At 44.2% G+C, this 23199-nt stretch overlaps 1 protein-coding gene across 5 annotated transcripts in view; it reads right to left on the bottom strand.

Annotated features, from left to right (window-relative positions):
• Nucleotides 1-23199, bottom strand: part of shisa6 (shisa family member 6) — a 73489-nt gene that overhangs the window by 19812 nt on the left and 30478 nt on the right. For 2 of the 5 annotated variants that reach the window (XM_029764748.1, XM_029764749.1), the window contains exon 5: nt 3868-3906. The exons of the other annotated variants lie outside the window; for them this stretch is intronic. In XM_029764748.1, the coding sequence (XP_029620608.1) occupies nt 3868-3906 (39 nt within the window). The remainder of the gene's footprint in view (nt 1-3867; nt 3907-23199) is intronic. 5 annotated transcript variants of the gene reach the window in all.

Raw genomic sequence — 23199 nt, 5'->3', positions numbered from 1 at the left:
TTTCAATGACGGCCTAGGAACGGGGGTTAACTGCCTTGTTCAGGGGGGATTCGGGGATTCATTTTTGCAACCTTCTGGTTACTAGTCAAACACTCTAACCCCCTGCCTTACATTGCACTCCACGAGGAGCCTGCATGGCAGGCTGACTACCTGTTACGCAAGGGCAGCAAGAAGCCAAGGTAAGTTGCTAGCTAGCATTAAACTTATCTTATAAAAAACTATCAATCTTAACATAATCACTAGTTAACTACACATGGTTGATGATATTACTAGTTTATCTAACGTGTCCTGCGTTGCATATAATCGATGCAGTGCCGGTTAATTTCTCATCGAATCACAGCCTACTTCAACAAACTGGTGATGATTTAACAAGCGCATTTGCTAAAAAAGCACTGTCGTTGCACCATGTACCTAACCATAAACATCAATGCCTTTCTTTAAAATCAATACACAAGTATATATTTTTAAACCTGCATATTTAGTTAATATTGCCTGCTAACATGAAATTGTGTCACTGCTCTTGCGTTCATTGCCTGGCTCGTTGCGAACTAATTTGCCAGAATTTTACGTAATTATGACATACTATTGAAGGTTGTGCAATGTAACAGGAATATTTAGGCTTAGGGATGCCACCCGTTAGATAAAATACCGGTTCTGTATTTCCGGTTCTGTAAGACCGGTTCTGTATTTCACTGAAAGAAAAAAAAAATTGTTTTTGAGATGATAGTTTCCGGATTCGACCATATTAATGACCTAAGGCTCGTATTTCTGTGTGTTTATTATATTATAATTAAGTCTATGATTTGATAGAGCAGTCTGACTGAGCGGTGGTAGGCACCAGCAGGCTCGTAAGCATTCATTCAAACAGCACTTTCGTGCATTTTGCCAGCAGCTCTTCGCAATGCATTGCGCTGTTTATGACTTCAAGCCTGTCAACTCCCAAGATTAGGCTGGTGTAACCGATGTGAAATGGCTAGCTAGTTAGCGGGTGCGTGCTAATAGCGTTTCAAACGTCACTCGCTCTGAGACTTGGAGTAGTTGTTCCCCTTGCTCTACATGGGTAACGCTGCTTCGAGGGTGGCTGTTGTCGATGTGTTCCTGGTTCGAGCCCAGGTAGGATGGAGGAGAGGAACGGAAGCTATACTGTTACACTGGCAATACTAAAGTGCCTATAAGAACATCCAATAGTCAAAGGTATATGAAATACAAATCGTATAGAGAGAAATAGTCCTATAATTCCTATAATAACTACAACCTAAAACTTCTTACCTGGGAATATTGAAGACTCATGTTAAAAGGAACCACCAGCTTTCATATGTTCCCATGTTCTGAGCAAGGCACTTAAACGTTGGCTTTCTTACATGGCACATATTGCACTTTTACTTTCTTCTCCAACACTTTGTTTTTGCATTATTTAAACCAAATTGAACATGTTTCATTATTTATTTGAGGCTAAATTGATTTTATTGATGTATTATATTAAGTTAAAATAAGTGTTCATTCATTATTGTTGTAATTGTCATTATTACAAATAAACGGGGGGAAAAAAATCGGCCGATTAATCAGTATCGGGTTTTTTGGTCCTCCAATAATCGGTATCGGTAGCGGCGTTGAAAAACCCTAATTGCTCCTGTAAGTCGCTCTGGTTAAGAGCCTCTGCTAATTAACTGAAATGTCCCAGTTTTAGAATGGTAGTGAGCATTCCATTGTCATCGTCTCATCTTTTCTCAATAACCCAAAGGCATTTAAGGCTCACTTGCCTCTATAAATGCCAATCTTTGGTGACAAATGTGCGTTCATTTAGCAATATGATGGACGCTGAACTATCATCTACCAGAGTGACCCTGTGTGATCACATTATAAGACTTTTTTCTTTATCTTGGATTCTAGACCTCCGAGGCCAGAGTTTCGCTGACATTTAAGAGACCTTGAAAGACCTCATAGTCTCTCTAGACAACACAGAAGATAATGATGTTCACCACTATGTCTTGGCCTCCTCAAATCACATGGGACCAAGAAGAATAGACAGTATGTCAGGATTCAGCAAATGGAAAAAAATACCTCATCCTCATATTTTCACACCACAACTGTTCCGTTAGAACTATACTGATCAAAAATATAAACACAACATGTGTACGATTTTACTGAGTTTCAATTCATGTCATTGAATGTATTAGACCCTAATCGATGGATTTCACATGACTGGGCAGGGGCGCAGCATAGGCCCACCCACTTGGGAGCCAGGCCCACCCACTTGGGAGCCAGGCCCAGCTAATCAGAATGAGTTTTTCCCCACAAAAAGGGCTTTTGACAGAAATAGTCCTCGGTTTCATCAGCTGTCTGGGTGGCTGTTCTGGTGGACATTCCTGCAGTCAGCATGCCAATTGTACGCTCCCTCAAACCTGAGATATCTGTGGCATTGTGTTGTGTGACAAAATTGCTCATTTTAGAGTAGCCTTTTATTGTCCCCAGCACAAGGTCCACCTGTGTAATGATCATGCTGTTTAATCAGCTTCTTGATATGCCACACCTGTCAGGTGGATAGATTATCTTGGCAAATGAGAAATGCTCACTAACAGGGATGTAAACAAATTTGTGCACAAAATTTGAAAGAAATAAGCTTTTTGTGCGTATGGAACATTTCTGGGATCTTTTATTTCAGCTCATGAAACAAGGACCAACACTTTACATGTTGTATTTATATTTTTGTTCAGTATAATAAAGTAATATCTCTCTCTGTGTAAATTCTTTTTTACATACCAGCTCCCTCGTAGTCCTTCAGACTGTTGGTTGTGAGGACAGGAGAAGGGTCGTAGTGTCGCTAGCAAGGATAAGCACAGATTTATCTGATGTCTTCTTTAAGTAATAAGAAGTAACATCATTCAAAGCTGCCTTTATCCGTACCTCTAGAGACCTCCTCTTGGTATGTTGAGGACTGAAAGAGTCCAGGAGCATTGCACATACAAACAAACATACAAACATACATACATATATGGTACAGTACAGTAGCTAGGACCTGGGTATAAATAGTATTTTTACCCCTTCAAATACTTAAGCTGCGCTTGGTTTAGTGGAACCAATTAGATAGTCCCGAAAGTGCCAACACTACCAATCCAGTGCGCTGGGTGAGTTAATGTATTTGAGAGAAAACACTGCTTTGACCCAGGCCTGATGGTACAGTAGGTTAGGAAAAGATGGGACAGCTTGGGCTTATTAAGGCACAACACGATGGAATAGAAAACCACTTTACTTGTCAGGTCAACTGCAATGAAAATCATCAACAGATTTTCTCATTTCCATTTCCACTAAGATCATCTTATAGCCTACTAATAGTACTTCAAAAAATATATATTTTTACGCAATAGCTCATCTTTTGATTGCCACTTTGTGGTCAGGGGTCACTGAAAGTGCCACTATGGGTTTGTTGTGCTTGAGATCTTCTCTCTGGTTGACAGACCTTGCAAATCCACCTTGGGTGAATTTAATTAAGGAATTAGCTTTTTCAAATGTTTCACAATATGCTTGAGATATTTCAATAAGACGAGATGAACTCCTACTCTTTGCAATTGACTCGACATTACCACACCACTGATCTAGATGGTCGGCAGCGAATGTACACAAACAGACGTCACACATGATCCACCACACACAGTGACAGGAGCTAAAGGTCAAAGGTTAAAGGTCAGATAGAGGTCAAGGAGAGACACAGAACACTCAGGGTAAAAGTCACCCCTCACCACAGATATAGGATCAGATTACTTTAGCCCCAATCCTAGCCTAACTATTAGGAAGTTGATATAAGCTCTGACCGTGTATCAGTGGTTAGGAGCAACCTTTACCTACTCCACACACAACAGCCATTCCTACCATGGTGGCTTTGGGAGCGGACGGGCCAATGCTTTTCACCTAAAATACAGAAGGAACCAGGCACAGTAAGTAGTGGAGAGGACAGAGAGTTTACAACATATCAAACCAAGAGAGGAGAGCCAGATAGACCAAAAAAATGCAACAGCTGAAACATCAGAACATATCATATATTTTCTTTCAAATGTCACATTTGCCAGTCAAATAAAGACATGGTATTGTACAGATCACTTCATATGATCACATAAGTATAAATGAATGCAGGGCATTTGATCAGCCCTTACTAAAGGTTATGCCACACACTCCAAGTAAAATACAGCTAACGCCAGCCTGAACACCACGCTACTAGAGGAGGTAAAGATTGAAGGTTATATGAGTATAAACGAGATGAAATGTGAGGCAGAATGAAGGTTGGATGAATTACGAGAGAAGAAGGGCTGCAGGTTGAAAGGATGGCAAAGAAGGTACAGATCCAATACTAGACGAGTAGAAAGGGGGGAGATGACATGGAGAGATGAAAGAGACGAGGAGATAGAAGTCAGCTGTGTTCTGTACACCATGTTACCACCGAGGCGTGTGCACACACACGCACGCACGCACACCCACCCACGCATGCACGCACACACGCATGCATGCACACACATTGTTAGGTGTGAGGGTCCAGCCATGCGAAACTTTGATCCATCATTATAGATGAACCATCAGCTCCTCATACAGGCTGCCTCCCACACAGCAACAGATACTAATATACAGTAAAAAAAAAATTATGGTTACAACCTTATGCTAAAATGTAATAAATAGTTTTTTCTACACAAGAAAAGATCATGACAAAGTAAAAACAGGTTTTTCGAAATGTTTGCTAATTTATCAAAAATGCTAAACTGAAATATGACATTTACATAAGTATTCAGACCCTTTACTCAGTCCTTTGTTGAAACACCTTTGCAGGCAATTACAGCATCGAGTCTTCTTGAGTATGACGGTTTAAGCTTGGCACACCTGTATTTTGGGAGTTTCTCCCATTCTTCTCTACAGATCCTCTCAAGCTGTGTCAGGTTGGATGGGGAGCGTTGCTGCACAGCTATTTTCAGGTCTCTCCAGAGATGTTTGATCTGGTTCAAGTCCGGGCTCTGGCTGGGCCACTCAAGGATATTCAGAGACCTGTCCCGAAGCCACTCCTGCGTTGTCTTGGCTGTGTGCTTAGGGTCGTTGTCCTGTTGGAAGGTGACACTTGGCATTCAGGCCAAAGAGTTAAATCTTGGTTTCATCAGACCAGTTTTGGCAAACTCCAAGCGGGCCGTCATGTGCCTTTTACTGAGGAGTGGCTTCCGTCTGACCACTCTACCAAGGCCTGATTGGTGGAATGCTGCAGAGATGGTTGTCCTTCTGGAAGGTTCTCCCATCTCCACAGAGGAATTCTGGAGCTCTGTCAGAGTGACCATCGGATTCTTGGTCACCTCCCTGACCAAGGCCCTTCTCCCCCGATTGCTCAGTTTGGGAAGCTCTAGGAAGAGTCATGGTGGATCCAAACTTCTTCCATTTAAGAATGATGGAGGCCACTGTGTTCTTGGGGACCTTCAATGTTGCAGACATTTTTTGGTAACCTTCCCCAGATCTGTGCCTCGACACAATTCTGTCTCGGAGCTCTACGGACAATTCTTTGACTTCATGGCTTGATTTTTGCTCAGACATGCACTGTCAACTGTGGGACCTTATATAGACAAGTGTGTGCCTTTCCAATTGAATTTACCACAGGTGGACTCCAATCAAGTTTTAGAAACAGCTCAAGGATGGTCAATGGGAAAAGGATGCACCTGAGCTCAATTTCGAGGCTCATAGCAAAGGGTCTGAATACTTATGTAAATAAGGTATTTCTGTGTTTTTGTTTTTATAAATTTGCAAAAATGTGTGATTATGGGGTATTGTGTGTAGATTGCTGAGGATATTTTTTATTTAATCCATTTTAGAATAAGGCTGTAATATAACAAAATGCGGAAAAAGTCAAGGGGTCTGAATAGTTTCCGAATGCTCTGTAGGCCTACATTCCCCACCTCTAAATGCCTAGCAACACACACACAAACACACACAGTGATTTGTTATGTAGCCTATGGTATGAATAAGTTACAACCCAACACAGCCCTGACCTCACTATGACCAGATACAACCCAGAACAGGTCAGCTAGTGTGTTGGTGTGCATACGTGTGTGTTGAGTTGGGAAGGTACATTAATAATACAGACATACAAATGCTTTAAGTGACTTGAAGCCTTGACCTAAAGATGTAATGGAACGCTATGGCCCAATATCTAACACACTGAAATCAGTTTGAGCTGTGGAAAGCCATAGAGAGATACAGATATCCAGCATGGTAACCAAATGGTACCCTATTCCCTATTGTGCACTACTTTTGACCAGAGCCTTATGGGTATGGATTTACATATAAGCCATTGGATGCGTCCTAAATAGCACTTTATTCTCTATGCAGTGGCCTGGTCAAAAGTAGTGCACTACATACAGTAGGTAATTCATTTGGGTTGCAGATTTTGACCTATATGTACTTCCATATCTATATTTACTACATTAGAGACATTCTGTTGAATACTAAATGGATTGTATTGATTATTCCATGTCCTTTCGTGGCTAACATCTGTTCATTGACAGGTTAGAAGAATAATGCCCCCTTAGGTTACATTGTTTAACAATCTGTATCCTTTGTTTCACAAGTCAATGGTCAATGGGTTCATTCCGATTGGAAGCTTTGGCTGACTCTTTAGTCTTGGGATTTTGGCCGTATGTACACTTCAGCACAGGGAGTCTACAGCTGCACCACAACAAACCAAACTGGGAAAATCTGAGGGGACAAAAAGTATGTGAGGATGGCTGGGGGGTGGTCCGGAGGGAGGCTAGGCCCCCCAACAGTAAGTTAGAGAATTTTGCATTTTTCAAACACGTGAAACAGCTTTTTCCTTCAATCTAGAGCCATAATCATTATGCTTAATTCTATTAACTCTTGAGCTGGCTGTATCCTGGTGGTTATTTTTTTTAAATAACTAAATATGCTTCTCTGCTTCTGTTTCTGCTAAAATCTTGGTAAAAGATTGAAAGGAATGTGAGACTTATTCAGTTCATTTAGTAATTACTTGCTTTTCTAAAGTCTACCAAACTTGTCGACAGGTATGCCATCTAAGATAGTTAGACAAGCTAGATACTCTAAGTTCATAGATACCCTGAAATGGCTTCTTGGTAGCTGGTTAGGAGGTTGGGACATCGAGAACAACAACAACAACAAACAAAAAAAACTATTTTAAACAGGACAAATCTGAGGGGGCACATACTCCTGTTCCCCCTTAGGGCATGAGGCCTCTGACTGGTTGAATCAATGTGGTTTCAACATCATTTCAATAAAGCAATTCAATGTTTATTTTTTTAATTTGTATTTATTTCACCTTTATTTAACCAGGTAGGCAAGTTGAGAACAAGTTCTCATTTACAACTGCGACCTGGCCAAGATAAAGCAAAGCAGTGTGACAGACAACAACACAGAGTTACACATGGAGTAAACAATAAACAAGCCAATAACACAATAAACAAGTCAATGACACAGTAGAAACAAGAAAGTCTATATACAGTGTGTGCAAAAGGCATGAGGAGGTAGGCAATAAATAGGCCATAGGAGCGAATAATTACAATTTAGCAGATTAACACTGGAGTGATAAATGAGCATATGATGATGTGCAAGTAGAAATACTGGTAAGCAAAAGAGCAGAAAAGTAAATAAAATAAAAACAGTATAGGGATGAGGTAGGTAGATTGGGTGGGCAATTTACAGATGGACTATGTACAGCTGCAGCGATCAGTTAGCAGCTCAGGTAGCTGATGTTTAAAGTTGATGAGGGAAATAAAAGTCTCCAATTTCAGCAATTTTTGCAATTCGTTCCAGTCACTGGCAGCAGAGAACTGGAAGGAAAGGCAACCAAAGGAGGTGTTGGCTTTGGGGGTGACCAGTGAGATATACCTGCTGGAACGTGTGCTACGGGTGGGTGTTGTTATCTTGACCAGTGAACTGCGCTTTACCTAGCATAGACTTATAGATGACCTGGAGCCAGTGGGTCTGGCGACGAATATGTAGCGAGGGCCAGCCGACTAGAGCATACAGGTCGCAGTGGTGGGTGGTATAAGGTGATTTGGTAACAAAACGGATGGCACTGTGATAGACTGCATCCAGTTTGCTGAGTAGAGTAATGGAAGCTATTATGTAAATGACGTCGCCGAAGTCAAGGATCGGTAGGATAGTCAGTTTTACTAGGGTAAGTTTGGCGGCGTGAGTGAAGGAGGCTTTGTTGCAAAATAGAAAGCCGATTCTAGATTTGATTTTGGATTGGAGATGTTTAATATGAGTCTGGAAGGAGAGTTTACAGTCTAACCAGACACCTAGGTATTTATAGTTGTCCACATATTCTAGGTCGGAACCGTCCAGGGTGGTGATGCTAGTCGGGCGGGCTGGTGCGGGCAGCGAACGGGTGAAAGCATGCATTTAGTTTTACTAGCGTTTAAGAGCAGTTGGAGGCTACGGAAGGAGTGTTGTATGGCATTGAAGCTCGTTTGGAGGTTTGTTAGCACAGTGTCCAAGGAAGGGCCAGAAGTATACAGAATGGTGTCGTCTGCGTAGAGGTGGATCAGAGAATCAAGCAAGAGCGACATCATTGATATATACAGGGAAAAGAGTCGGCCTGAGAATTGAACCCTGTGGTACCCCCATAGAGACTGCCAGAGGTCCGGACAACATGCCCTCCGATTTGACACACTGAACTCTGTCTGCAAAGTAGTTGGTGAACCAGGCGAGGCAGTCATTAGAAAAACCAAGGCTATTGAGTCTGCCGATAAAAATACAATGATTGACAGAGTCGAAAGCCTTGGCCAGGTCGATGAAGACGGCTGCACAGTACTGTCTTTTATCGATGGCGGTTATGATATCGTTTAGAACCTTGAGCATGGCTGAGGTGCACCCGTGACCGGCTCGGAAACCGGATTGCACAGCGGAGAAGTTACGGTGGGATTCGAAATGGTCAGTGATCTGTTTGTTAACTTGGCTTTCGAAGACTTTAGATAGACAGGGCAGGATGGAAATAGGTCTGTAACAGTTTGGGTCTAGGGTGTCACCCCCTTTGAAGAAGGGGATGACTGCGGCAGCTTTAAAATCTTTAGGGGTCTCGGACAATACGAAAGAGAGGTTGAACAGGCTGGTAATAGGGGTTGCAACAATGGCGGCGTATAGTTTTAGAAAGAGAGGGTCCAGATTGTCTAGCCCAGCTGATTTGTACGGGTCCAGGTTTTGCAGCTCTTTCAGAACATCTGCTATCTGGATTTGGGTGAAGGAGAAGCTGGGGAGGCTTGGGCGAGTAGCTTTTCGATTATCATGGATTTATCGGTGGTGACCGTGTTACCTAGCCTCAGGGCAGTGGGCAGCTGGGAGGAGGTGCTCTTGTTCTCCATGGACTTTACAGTGTCCCAAAACCTTTTGGAGTTAGAGCTACAGGATTCAAAATTCTGCTTGAAAAAGCTAGCCTTTGCTTTCCTGACTGACTGCGTGTATTGGTTCCTGATTTCCCTGAACAGTTGCATATCGCGGGGACTTTTCGATGCTATTGCAGTCCGCCACAGGATGTTTTTGTGCTGGTCAAGGGCAGTCAGGTCTGGAGTGAACCAAGGGCTATATCTGTTCTTAGTTCTGCATTTTTTGAACGGGGCATGCTTATCTAAGATGGTGAGGAAATTACTTTTAAAGAATGACCAGGCATCCTCGACTGACGGGATGAGGTCAATATCCTTCCAGGATACCCGGGCCAGGTCGATAAGAAAGGCCTGCTTGCAGAAGTGTTTTAGGGAGCATTTGACAGTGATGAGGGGTGGTCGTTTGACCGCAGACCCATAGCGGATACAGGCAATGAGGCAGTGATCGCTGAGATCCTGATTGAAAACAGGTGTATTTGGAGGGCAGAGGGGGGTCGATAGCAGGTGGCAACATTGAGAGACTTAGTTCTGGAGAGATTACATTTTAAAATTAGAAGTTCGAACTATTTGGGTATAGACCTGGGAAGTATGATAGAACTTTGCAGGCCCTCTCTGCAGTAGATTGCAACTGCCCTTTGGCAGTTCTATCTTGACGGAAAAAGTTGTAGTTGGGTATGGACATTTTTGGTGGCCTTCCTAAGCCAGGATTCAGACACGGCAAGGACATCAGGATTGGCGGAGTGTGCTAAAGCAGTGAGTAAAACAAACTTAGGGAGGAGGCTTCTGATGTTGACATGCATGAAACCAAGGCTTTTTCGATCACAGAAGTCAACAAATGAGGGTGCCTGGGGACACGCAGGGCCTGGGTTTACCTCCACATCACCCGAGGAACAGAGGAGGAGTAGGATGAGGGTACGGCTAAAGGCTAACAAAACTGGTCGCCTAGAGCGTTGGGGACAAAGAATAAAAGGAGCAGATTTCTGGGCGTGGTAGAATAGATTCAGGGCATAATGTGCAGACAGGGGTATGGTGGGGTGCGGGTACAGCGGAGGTAATGTGATGACATTGAATCAACATGGAAAACTGATTGGATTTGCAAATAGTCATCAACGTAAGGGAGACATTTAGAAAATAATTTTGGGGGAATTCACAGTAGTTGACAACTCAACCAAATGTAAATCAAAGCTAGACGCTGAAATGACGCCTGTGCCAATGGGACTGCAGTGTATGCTATTGTGACTAAAGCAACAGAGATGTCACCGCCCTGAGGGATACCCTCAAATGGCCAGCCTAGCTTGTCTACCGTCAGCGAGAGCCAATGTTTGCTAAGATTTTCATTTAGATTTGTGCTCAGGGTAAATACCTCTACAATGGCCGTGGTGTGTTACTCCAGCCTGCTACTCCGGCCTCCGCAGCAACATCCCTATACGTCTGATGAAATCAATGAGCTGGAGTTAGCCTGCCTGGAGGTCATTTCAAGAACAAATGTGTGGCTTTTTGCAAAACACACATAGACAAAGGACGATTGGAGAGCTAGAATAACATTAAAATGCTTCTCTTCCTCCACTTCGCTTCTCCCTTTCCCTTCTATCTTTCCTCCTCTCTTCCAGACCTTGCTATTTTCGTTCCTCTCATGTCTCTCTCTTTTCTTCCTTTCCTTTCTCTCATCTACCTCTCTCTCCTCCCCTCTCTCTTTCATTTATCACTCTTCAAAGTTCAGTCAGTTTGTTCTGTGTGAGCAACACTCGAGAGTCATTCAGCATATAGCATAATCAATTGGCGTGGTGTTTCTTCTCTCCGTCTCTCTCTCTCTATCTCTCTCGCTCTCTCTCTCTCTGGTATAACAGAAAGCAGGCTGGGACTGGGTGTGATATCATGTACTGCATGTGTGAGTGAGTGTTTGTGTTTCTGCTTCCCTGCTGAGTGTGTTGGGCTGTTATCTCTCCCTCTGATATCTCATTACATTACATAACAAATCTGCCTGATAGCTAGCATCACCATCATCCTACAGCGCCAGCACCAGAAGCCATGCTAGATGATTACATTCTTAATAGCATCATATGTCTTTGATTTAAAAAAACACCACATATGCAGGTGTGTTGGTAGGACTCATATCACACCTGGGATTTGAGTCTCCTGTGGCACAGGTGAAAGAACGCATTGAACCAGTACAGAAGGACAGCAGAAGAAACGGATGTATTTGGATGGGCTTGGAGCTCCCATGAAGAACAAATACCAGCCACTGATCCCTACTGCGTAGCTTATGCAGATCATACAAAGATACAGTCGATTTACAGAGGTTTAGAAGTGTGGTGCTAAATATGCATGTTAAACTGATTCAGTGGTTTGGGATCAGTCAGGCATCAAAGCGGATTGTGTTGGTGATAATTAACAACAGCACGGAGCAAATGTGTTGTCAGAGTTTACCAGTCTGCTCTAAAACAAGCTTTCTTCATTAACTCTCCATCTAGTAGCAATCCCCCAAGCACAAATAGAAGACAGAGAGAGAGAGAGAGAGAGAGAGAGAGAGAGGGGGGGGGGGGGGATAGAGAGGGATAGAGAGAGAGAGAAAATATATAAAGGTAAGTAGAGAGGGAGAGCGAGATTCGATAAAAATGTATGTTGGGCGATCAAAGTGAAAAATGCTGTTTTAATTCCTGTAATCATATCGTCCTGTCGACAAGCTCATTACAGAGAAACACCGCTGCAGGAGAGAGATGGGGAGGGAGAGGGAGAAATCGAGACAAGTAGAGCGCAAGAGAGAAACAAGCAACTGAAACCCACAGATGAGGCCGACAATACAGATGCTGTAAAATGGCAGGACTATAATGCTCTCTCAAATGGAAGGACTACAATGCTCTCTCAAGCATAAATCTGTGGGAAGACTCTCTTTGGCCAGTTGAAGAAGTTTAATCTGAGGGGCTTTGACCTATGATCTGTTCAGATATACAGTACAAACATCTCTGTACCGTTTAGAGTACATACCGTTTTAATGTACCCAGCCGTGCTGCAATTACCTGAATGATACAACATTTGACATCTCAGAAAAACATCTCTCTCTCTCTCTTTCATTTTCTCATTCTCTCTGGGTGTGTGATCTCTGATGTGTTATGGACAAATAACTTCTCACACCATGGCAGAGAGCCAGCCACCTCTGAGAATATTCCCATTTCACGTCATGCTTGACATGCTTTACATTTCAATGTAATTGGAGATCCCATCCGGATTCAAACCACAGTAGTTTCCTTAAATGACCCCCCTACTCACTGCAATCACAACAGTGTCGTCAGGAAAACTAATTGGCCACTGTTTTGACATGTTATGTAATGCTTTCGCTTTCACATTTGCTAAACAAGTCACACAAATGCACTGGTTTGTTTCCTTTATTTCCCGTGCTCTCCTTCCACTGTACAATCAAACCCAGCAGGAGTCTCAGTATCCGGTCTCCTGCCAATACACAGAGCTAATTCCAAACTCATTAATGATCAGACCAGGACAATACTGTTAACAAAGGCAAACGGTGTGGGTGTGCTGTCTGTGTCAGGGAAAAAACAAACACTTTTCACAGTTGACTGTCAGTTATTTGCTAATATAAAGGCTTCTATAAGTCTGACAGGGTATGGAAGACCCTGGTTGCAATTTAATTATGATTTGGCAAGAGTGGTACAAAAGAGACATAAGAATTCAGTGTCATGCCTTGGGAGGATTGGTGAATGAATAAAATATAGTTCCCACAAAAGACAGGCGAGTGTTGAATTAGAATCTGGATGTATTCATCAAAAGTTGTCCTCTGGCCTATGGGTGAGTGAGGGAGGAAAAACAAAAGAGCTTGTTGAATATTTCTCCAGAGGCTTCTTTGTGTTGTTCGTACCACTGTTCTGTGTATTGGGGAGAAGAGCCTCTAACCTTCCACGACCTCCAGATGTCCCTCTGGCATTGATATTTTCATTCACTTTTGTTTTGCTTTGCTTCTTGACACATTTCTGATTTTCATAAGTTCAAAAGGGTGACCTGACTATGCAATTACAAATAACACTCAAAGTCATTTTACTTTTGATGAGCAGAATGTCCCCTTAAGAGCCTTGGCCTCTTGGCTCCGCGCATCACCGAACATTCAAAAGCTATAACCATACCCGACAATTTGCCGTGGGTACTTTGGGTGTTGGGCGAGACAAATTTGAATAATGATTAAGGGCATTTAATCTACCTCGGCCCCAATTGATATGCCAATCACACTGGTAAATCTAGTAAACCATGTCAGTCAGTCAGCCTCCAGCGGGAGGGGAGGGGAGGGGAGGGGGGGGGGAGAGGAGGCCCAAGGACAGAGCTCCTTTCAGTAAGCCCTTTAATTGCTGCTGGCAGCGGCAGCCATAATGACCCAGAGTCATTGAGAATCAGTGAGCAGCCCAGGGCTACGGACCAGAACAGTAGCATTTCAAACCGTTACAACTTTATCAACATTTCAGAAGAGTGCCACAAGCTAAAGCGCCAGCCTTGATCAGAGCATAGTAGATTAGCGTCAGTGTCAATGGTTCACAAGATGAACTTTATGAGTGGATCTTAATGTTGCACTGTGAGTCACCATCTGTTTACTCACAGGGGAGTACACACGCAGACACACGCACCACAGGGGAACTGGAGTGGTAATGTTAATCCTGATGTTATATTACCATCAGTGGAGGGATGAAAATTAATTAAAGCATCTTAATCAATGCCATGTTTGCCTCCTTCAGTCTGTGATGATGATCCACTCTAAACCACCTCCTGGTGCTGACAGACTGAATTAACCTTCTGAACCTCTTAAAAAAACCTCCTGTAAGTACCACAACGCATGACTCACTTTGTCAAAAATATAGTTCGGAGAGGGTAACGGTTTGAAATTCTGGCTAGATAATTGGTTCTAACCTCCACGAGCAATCAATATATAGTGTGTAGTGAGAGGCTGAGGTGAGGGGTGTCACTGTGGGGGGCCAGGGAAATGCCTGCCAGATTCTCACTACCATCCAATTTACTGTAGTAATATCCCTGTAGATTTAATTTCCTGAAAAATAGAGCCAATTTGTTCTGAAATGAGTAATCTACACGGCGAATGCAAGGAATCATAAATCGTGCGTTAAATTTGTTTTAGCGTAAGACCTCTAGTTCCATGATTTTATAGAACTCTAGTTTTGTCTTTCTCACGTTATTTGAGTCTAGAACTGTCGTTCAAAATGGATGTGCCTAGGCCTATGTCTTCTTGTCTTTTGTGTGTTCTTACAACTCTCGTTCTGAATGCCCTCTTCCAAATAGAGTAGACGCTGGTTTTTCTCCTATTAAATGGGAAATACACATACTACTGCCCTTGAAATATCAACAATGGAACAATACCTGTTGAAACCATTCAAAATCACTCAGTCAGCCAAGAAGAGTGATTGTCAAATGTGAAGAAATCGTTCAAGAAGAAGGAATATATAAATCAGAAACCAGCCATCTTTCTCTGTCTTTTTCTTTATCCTCTCTCGCTCTCTCTTGCCAAGAGCAAGAAAATAATCCTGTGGTTTAAATAAAATGAAGTATACATTCTCTTCACACCGAAATCCCACTGAGATAACACAAACATTTACTCAGCCAGAGCCATGACATAAACAACTTCACATATTCAATATTTGTAAACAATGAGACAATCATATCCCGGCTCCGCTCGGTCGTGATAATGATACTCTTCAAGACAACGGTAAGTCAAGGACGCCTGTTACAGTAATGTTTATTTCAACCAAACATTTTTTACTGAAAATGTATTCTGACAGTTTTCTTTGAAGAGTTTGATTTTTGTTTGATGCAAGTTACATATTTGTTATTGCTTTATGGAACACAATGTCTGTAAATAGATATTGTAAATTAACTTTGATCTGTGTATCTGATTTAACAAGAAGAGTCCTTTCCCAGTGAGAACCAGAAATGTCCACATACTGTAGGTTTCCCTTAGACAAACACAAATCCTTCCAACAAACCCCAGTCAGATCTGTCAAAAACATGAGCTACAATGGGCCTCTGTGAGTATATATAATTATTATGTTCAGTAGAAGCTTTTTCTTTCTTTCTTTCTTTCTTTCTTTCTTTCTTTCTTTCTTTCTTTCTTTCTCTCTCTCTCTCTCTCTTTCTCGTTCTCTCTCTCTATCGCTCTCTCTCTCTCCCGGGGCGTCATATTTCACATTGGCATGCATTCAGTCAAATGAAGGGAAGGCAGTTTGATATATGGAGGGGCTCCAGAGATGAAGCATGTCCCCCGTGATTGCTCCCACAGCCATTACTCACATAGCCTGGTGATTACAGAGACTACATCCCAAATGGCACCCTATTCTTTATATAGTGCACGACTCTTGACCAGGGCATAGAGCTCTGGTCAAAAGTAGTGCACTATGTAGGGAATAAGGTGCCATTTGGGATGCACATGAGTCTATGGCTTGACTGCAGGCTGACTGTAGGAGTTGACGGCCATGCCCAGCCTCATGAGGGAGCTGTCTCCAAGGAGAGAGACCCAACAGCAGCGGTTCACTGGTAATCTTTGACTGCCAGTCTCAATCAATGGGGAGTTATAATGGATTATGTACAAAGCTATCAATCACCTTGTTTAGAGGGGAAGGCATGGAGGGATCTATGCAGAGCCGCATTGAGAGATGTTCCTCCAAGACAATATACTGTAGCAGTAAACAAATGGGATGTTTAAAGTGCAGAGGAAATGTATTTGTATGAACCAGTATCCTGACGAGACTCGCAACCTTCCCTTACAGCAATAAAACGACTGGCTTGGGGAGGGAAACCGTTCTGTGTATTACTTTTCATAAGCACTTTGACATGTCAAGTGATCTTTTGGTATTTGACATCGCAGCAACAGCAGCACAACAACAACGATACTGTCACCATGACATGTCAGCCCATTTCTGTTTGAAAAGGTTACGTTGTACCCCACACATTCCTACCGCTAGTTCAACAGTCCATTAAGCAAGCATTAGCGATACAGCATTTTGTTACTGGTCAAAATCCACAGTACATTACACAATAATATATGCAGCAGTCTGCTTTCAAGTACCCATTTGGAGAATCTATGTTGCACAATTTACAAGTTAATTTTGTGCCTGCAAATAATATGCAGCAAACGGACAGCAAATTCCTTGTAACAATGGGCAGGAAAAGCTGCAGTAATAATTTGGCAAATGAATTACTACATTGATTGACCTGTCTGAGAACACAACTCCTGCATATAGAATGATAATAGTACTCATAAAAAACGGACTAGATTTCACCCCGTCTACATGGTAGGATTAGGTACATACAGTATCGGTTTAAGAAAGAGGTACTTTGTGAAGGCTTATGCTGCAGCCTCCTAGCAGGACAGTCTCTATTCAGTGAGGAATGGGTTGCTACACTACTACTGTACTGTATGGCCTCATCAGTCCCAGTCAAACTGCACGGTCAAATTCAATTAGAGCAAATTAGACAACATTAGTTATGCCCTATTAAATTATTAGGGGAAAGTCATATCAAAGAACGGTTACATAATCTTTTTTTTCTCTTCTCATCTTCTTTCCCTTTTTTCTTTCCAATGACATCTTTAAGCACCTCCGGCCAACCTTAAATGTGGGTGAACTCTATCCTATATATGTCAGTAAATGCCCATAATTGGATTAAATGTTTGTGATGACCCTCCCAATCTGTCTGCCGAATTCTCTCTCTTTGTTCTTGTTTCCTTATTAGGATGCCGGTGGGCGGAGTTGGGAGGGTCGTCAGCTACATGGGAAACACCTGGGCCCAGGTGTGTCCCGGGATAAATGGACGGCTTCCACAGTCATTGGGGAGACTCTCTCCATGCAGACACCTTGGTTGATTTCTGTTGTGGTAGTTTTTGTGGCTTTTTGGTTGTTTGCTTTGGCACCCTTTCAACACCCTGCATTATTACATTCAGGCATGCAAAACACTCACTTACAGTACTGATGACTGATTACACACACCATTGTTAATTGTTCTTAGTTTACTTTATTTAATAAATATATATTTTGATATTCCTTGTCTCCACGTTGTCTCCGTTTTGTTGCGAACTCTGAGCCGGTTCGTAACATGTTCAAAATGCAGAATCATAGATGGCCACCTCAGGTGGACGATGATTTAAACGTCCAATGTTCCCTAATGAGTGGAGCTAACTAAAGCTTGTTGAGCCCTTTCAGAAATAGGCCATGACCTTGGTTAGTCCCCCTTGCCTGACTGAATGCCCAAATGAAAACAACTCTTATTGGGGGATTATGCATTATGTAAGCTCTTTGAGAGGATACTAATTGTCTGTTAATAACAGTTCACTACCACAATATGTCAGAATGATGCGCGTCATGGACTTTGAGATAATCTTTTTAGGGGCAGTAATTTATACAGTAGCTAGATAGCGTAGCATCACCGATGCTCCGTGGCGAGCCCACCGTGGGCCTCTGGAAACAGCTCTAGCTAGCGGGCTAATGAACTAGCTAACAGGCTAGCAGTTAATGAGCCCCAAGCACTCCGAACATCATCACTCCAGACATCATCCCCCAGAAACACTTTCCATTTTTGTGACTACATTTCCCAGGGGGCAGCTGCATGACTGATTCTTCCCAGTTTAATTTAATGCTCTCTTGCTTCCCTAGATTGCTCTATCTGCCAGACAAAACCAGCGGGGCTATGGAGACACTCAAACTCAATCCTCAGATGAAGCCTGTTTTATTTTCTCTCTCCCATGAGCTGACTAAGAAACAATGCTCCATGAGACAGCAGGATAAGATTTTAATATCCAGCTGTTAATAATACTTTTTTTTTTAGTCTGGAGAGAAAAACATTTTTCAAACTTTGAAGCAATATTGCAGCATCAACCTTTCTCCGTAAAGTTAAACTTTAACCAGCACTTAGAAATAGCTGAATTTCAGACACTAAAAAAATATAGAATACTAACTAACTATGGTGTATTACTAATTTATGCCACCTGTGCATACCAATTTAACTAAATGCGAGGTCCTGAATAATGCAAAACCTGCTTTTGCAGGCAGAGAGAGAGTTGCAAACTTTACACTATTCCTGCCCTCGGCTTCCCTGTCTTTGTCTCTTAGCATAAGAAGGCTAAAGCACAGAACCACACTTCTTAAAACGATCCCCTAATGCAAAGACTTTGGAGAAATTATAAAGCTAGTATAGGCTATAGGGAAAGTTCACAGAGTCTGTGACTCACCTATGGAATGAAGGTCAGGCTGTACATGTTTTCTTCGAATCACAGATCTAGGGTCAGATTACCCTAGCCCCAAACCTAACCTTAACCATTAGTGGGGTAGAAAAAATCTCTCTCTCTGAACCCGTGTTTAGGCCGTTAGAGGCAATTTCTTCTACCAGCTCCCTGTTTCCCATTTCCCATTACATTACATCTCTGTAAGTGAGACACGTAACAGACCAGGGCTGAGAATGAGTCTGATGTGATATTGATAGTGTTGCTCCAGTCAGCTTGGCCGGTCGATGCTTTCAGGAGACAGATCAATGGCTGTGTCCATGAGATGAAAAATATAGGAGAGGAATAATGTAGCAAGTCCTCCAGCCAGCCGACACAGCAAATTTAACCTTCCACTGTTCTGTGTTGTGTACCATGTGTGGAGCTAGGCTTGGCTGATACAGTATCTGTCCATTAGCAGCCCTTCTCCTTTGCTTCTCCTCTCCCCCTCCTTTCCACCTCCTCCTTCTCCTCTCCCCCTCCTTCCCTCCTTCTCCTCTCCTCTCCGGCTGAAACATGCATTGTCAGGACTTCCTCCTACAACTACAACAACAACAGCCTACACTGATGCTGACCAGAGATGATTTTGTACTACACATCCAGTCACGAGTCGGGTTGTTTATGTGGACAAGTGTGTCGTGCAACATCACAACATCTAACATCACAGACATGCTTCTGCTGGCTCCCAAGCATGTTTACGGTGCGTTGGAGGCAACCGAACAACTAATATTGTAAGACCCAACAAAAGAGAAAAGCCAAGAAGATAAAGCTTACAGAGTTGACAGAGTAGACTTTGTGTTTAAGTTACTGGAATAGGAGAGCTACAGTTTCACTGGTGTGATGCTAGCCTTTAATGGTATTCCCTCTGGATTTCTGACTGAGCTCTCCATTGAGGGCTTCACTGCCAGAGTCATGCTTTAAGACATCCAACCAGCACACTGAAAATCTGGAAAATCACCTGGAACCATTGGAGTTTGTGGAAAGACATGTCAATCCATCATTGCCTTTTCTCAGAATGTAAAACACACACAGTAAATGTATCTCCATCTGCAGAGTTAGTCAGTCAGCCAGTACAGTACACAAAGTGCCATTTGAGTCCCAGTATATAAAGCACTGAAGGATCACCATCTCGACACAGACCCAGCCAGCATTCCCCAAGGACAGAGTTTTGGTCCGCGACCCCCGGCAGACCTCCGACAGACATTACAGCCAATCATAAGAAAGAGGAAGAGGGAGAGAGGGAGAGAGTGAGAGGGGGAGAGAGAGAGGGTGAGCAAGCAAAAAGGTAGAAAAAGACAGATTAGGGTGAGGAAAAGAGGAATATGTCAAACTAAGCCTCTGAACCGCCTTTCTGTACAGCCCCGGGATATGGAGCCTCCCACACTGTCCTGACTGCCTTCAGGGGGTTCTCCCTTGAGTGATCCCTCCTCTTTCTCATCCTCTTCCTCTTCTTCTCCTCCGGGAGTTGTTCCCTTGTTCCTGTCATCCTGAGCATGTTTGCTGAGGGCCTTGTTCTGCTCTGTCCTCCCACACGTAGCTGCCGTCAGTCTCGTTTCAGTCCCAAACGCCACACGCACGTGCCCACCAGTGGAGGCTGCTGAGGGGAGGACGGCTCATAATAATGGCTGCAATGGAGCGAATGGAATGGCATCAACCCAGTGTTTGATGTATTTGATACCATTCCACTCATTCAGCTCCAGCCATTACCACGAGCCCTTCCAACCTCCTGTGGTGCGCAGACACACACACGCACACATGCACACACCGTCTCTGTGCTGTCCCTGTGTCCCACAGGCTCAGGGCTACAGTACACTACTGCTACTACGCCAACAGTTGTCACGACTCCCGCCGAAGTCGACCCCTCTCCTTGTTCGGGCGGTGTTCGGCGGTCGACGTCACCGGCTTACTAGTTGCCACCGATCGATGTTTCACTGTTCGTTTGGTTTTGTCTTTATTGTGTACACCTGTTTTGATTTTCCCTAATTATGTTCATTATTTAAACCTCTACATTTCCTGTTTGTCTTGTCGGTGATTGTTTGTCTGTATAGTGTAGTTGGAGGTGTTTTCTCCAGACTATGTATTTTTTAAGAGAAGATGGATTTAATAATTTTAGTAAACACGTTTTGGTTTACCTTCATCCCTGTGTCCTGCGCCTGACTCCTCCACTTCTCTAAGAAGATCCGTTACAGAATCACTGACCAGAAATGGAGTCAGCAGGAGCAGCCAGTTCTCCTAATCAGCTAGAGGAGCACGTTCAGCAGCAGGCTAAAATGATCCAGGATCTACTGACGGCCATGGAGGGCGTGCTGCTGACCATGGAGAGATTGGAGAGGAAAGGATGTCCCGTCGACCCAGCCACACCACCGCCCGGTACACCTCTGGATCCTATCCAACCGCCGTCTGGATCCGGTGGGATTCGGCTCTCGCTCCCGGGAGCGTATGACGGAGCAGCCGCCGGGTGTCAGGGGTTCCTACTCCAGCTAGAGCTCTACCTGGCGGTTGTCCGGCCGCCGCCCTCGGGACGCGAGAGAGTGAGCGCCCTCATCTCCTGTTTGACTGGTAAAGCCCTAGAGTGGGCCAACGCCATCTGTGAGGTGGAAGACCCGACTCGGGGAAACTACGAAGATTTCTCCCGCCGCTTTCGGGCAGTGTTTGATCATCCACCAGAAGGAAAAGCGGCGGGAGAGCGCTTGTTCCATCTAAAGCAGGAGATGAGGAGCGCTCGGGAGTTCGCACTGGATTTTAGAACTCTAGCGGCTGGTGCAGGATGGAATGAGCGGGCCCTGATCGATCACTACAGGTGTGGTTTGCGAGAGGACGTTCGTAGGGAGCTAGCCTGCAGGGACACCACCCTCCACCTGGACCAGCTGATGGACGTATCTATCCAGCTGGATAACCTGCTGGCCTCCCGCGGACGTCCGGATCGGGGTCCGTTGGTTCCATCCTCCAGTCCCTTAGACCCAACACCGATGGAGTTGGGCGGGGCTGGTACTAGGGAGACCGGAGGGGAAACCGTTCCATGCACCAGAGGTGACCGTAGAGGACACACTGCTGGTCGGTGCTGGGGAGGTTTTCCAGGTAGTCGAGGTGGTAGACGGAACACTGGTGGTTCATCTCAGGTGAGTAGGCACACGACTCACCCAGACCCCCCTGTTGCTCACATGTGGTTGTCTATAAGATTTCCGGGGTTTTCCCCGCGTTCCCAGCATAAGGCGCTAGTAGATTCAGGCGCAGCTGGGAACTTTATAGATCGGTCTTTGGCCAATAGATTAGGGATTCCTATTGTTCCCGTTGATGTTCCCTTCCCTATACATGCCCTAGATAGTCGTCCTTTGGGGTCTGGGCTGATTAGGGAGGTCACAGTTCCCATTGCTATGGTGACGCAGGAGAGTCATGAAGAGAGTATTAGTCTCTTTCTGATTGACGCTCCTGCGTTTCCCGTTGTATTGGGGCTTCCCTGGTTGGCTTCTCATGATCCTATTATTTCGTGGCAACAGAGGGTTCTCAAGGGATGGTCCTGTCAGTGTTCAGGGAGGTGTTTAGGTGTTTCCTTAGGTGCCACTACGGTGGAAAGTCCAAACCAGGTTTCCACCATGCACATTCCCCCCGAATATGCCGATTTGGCAATCGCTTTCTGTAAAAGGAAGGCGACTCAATTACCACCCCAGGGGGATTGTGCGATAAATCTCCTGGAGGGTGCTGCACTTCCCAGGAGTCACGTGTATCCTCAGTCACAGGAGGAGACGGCGGCTATGGAAACATATGTCGCTGAATCTCTGGGACAGGGATACATTCGGCCCTCCATTTCACCTGTCTCCTCGAGCTTCTTTTTTGTGAAGAAGAAGGATGGAGGTTTACGCCCGTGCATTGACTATCGAGGTTTGTACCAGATTACTGTGAAATACAGTTACCCGCTACCTCTGATCGCCAGTATGACAGAGTCATTGCTCGGGGCGCGCTTCTTCACAAAATTGGACCTCAGGAGCGCGTACAATCTGGTGCGTATCAGGGGAGGGGATGAGTGGAAGACGACATTTAGCACTACATCTGGGCACTATGAGTACCTCGTCATGCCGTATCGGTTAATGAATGCTCCATCCGTCTTCCAATCATTTGTGGATGAGATTTTCAGGGACCTGCACGGGCGGGGTGTAGTGGTGTATATAGATGATATTCTCATATACTCCACCACCCGCGCTGAGCATGTGTCCCTTGTGCGTACGGTGCTTGGTCGACTGTTGGAGCATGACCTTTACGTCAAGGCGGAGAAATGTCTGTTCTTTCAACATTCCGTCTCCTTCCTTGGGTACCGTTTGTCCGCGTCAGGGGTGGAGATGGAGACTGACCGCATTTCAGCCGTGCGTAATTGGCCGACTCCAACCACGGTAAAGGAGGTGCAGCGGTTTTTAGGGTTTGCCAACTACTACCGGAGGTTTATCCGGGGCTTTGGCCAAGTGGCAGCTCCCATTACCTCCTTACTGAAGGGAGGACCGGTGCGGTTGCGATGGTCGGCTGAGGCGGACAGAGCTTTTGGTAACCTGAAGGCTCTGTTTACCACGGCTCCAGTGC

The sequence above is a fragment of the Salmo trutta genome, chromosome 10 (genome assembly GCF_901001165.1).
Source record: "Salmo trutta chromosome 10, fSalTru1.1, whole genome shotgun sequence".
Lineage (NCBI taxonomy): Eukaryota > Metazoa > Chordata > Actinopteri > Salmoniformes > Salmonidae > Salmo > Salmo trutta.
The sequence above is the reverse complement of the archived record's forward strand: the minus strand, read 5'-3'. Positions and strand labels throughout refer to the sequence as shown.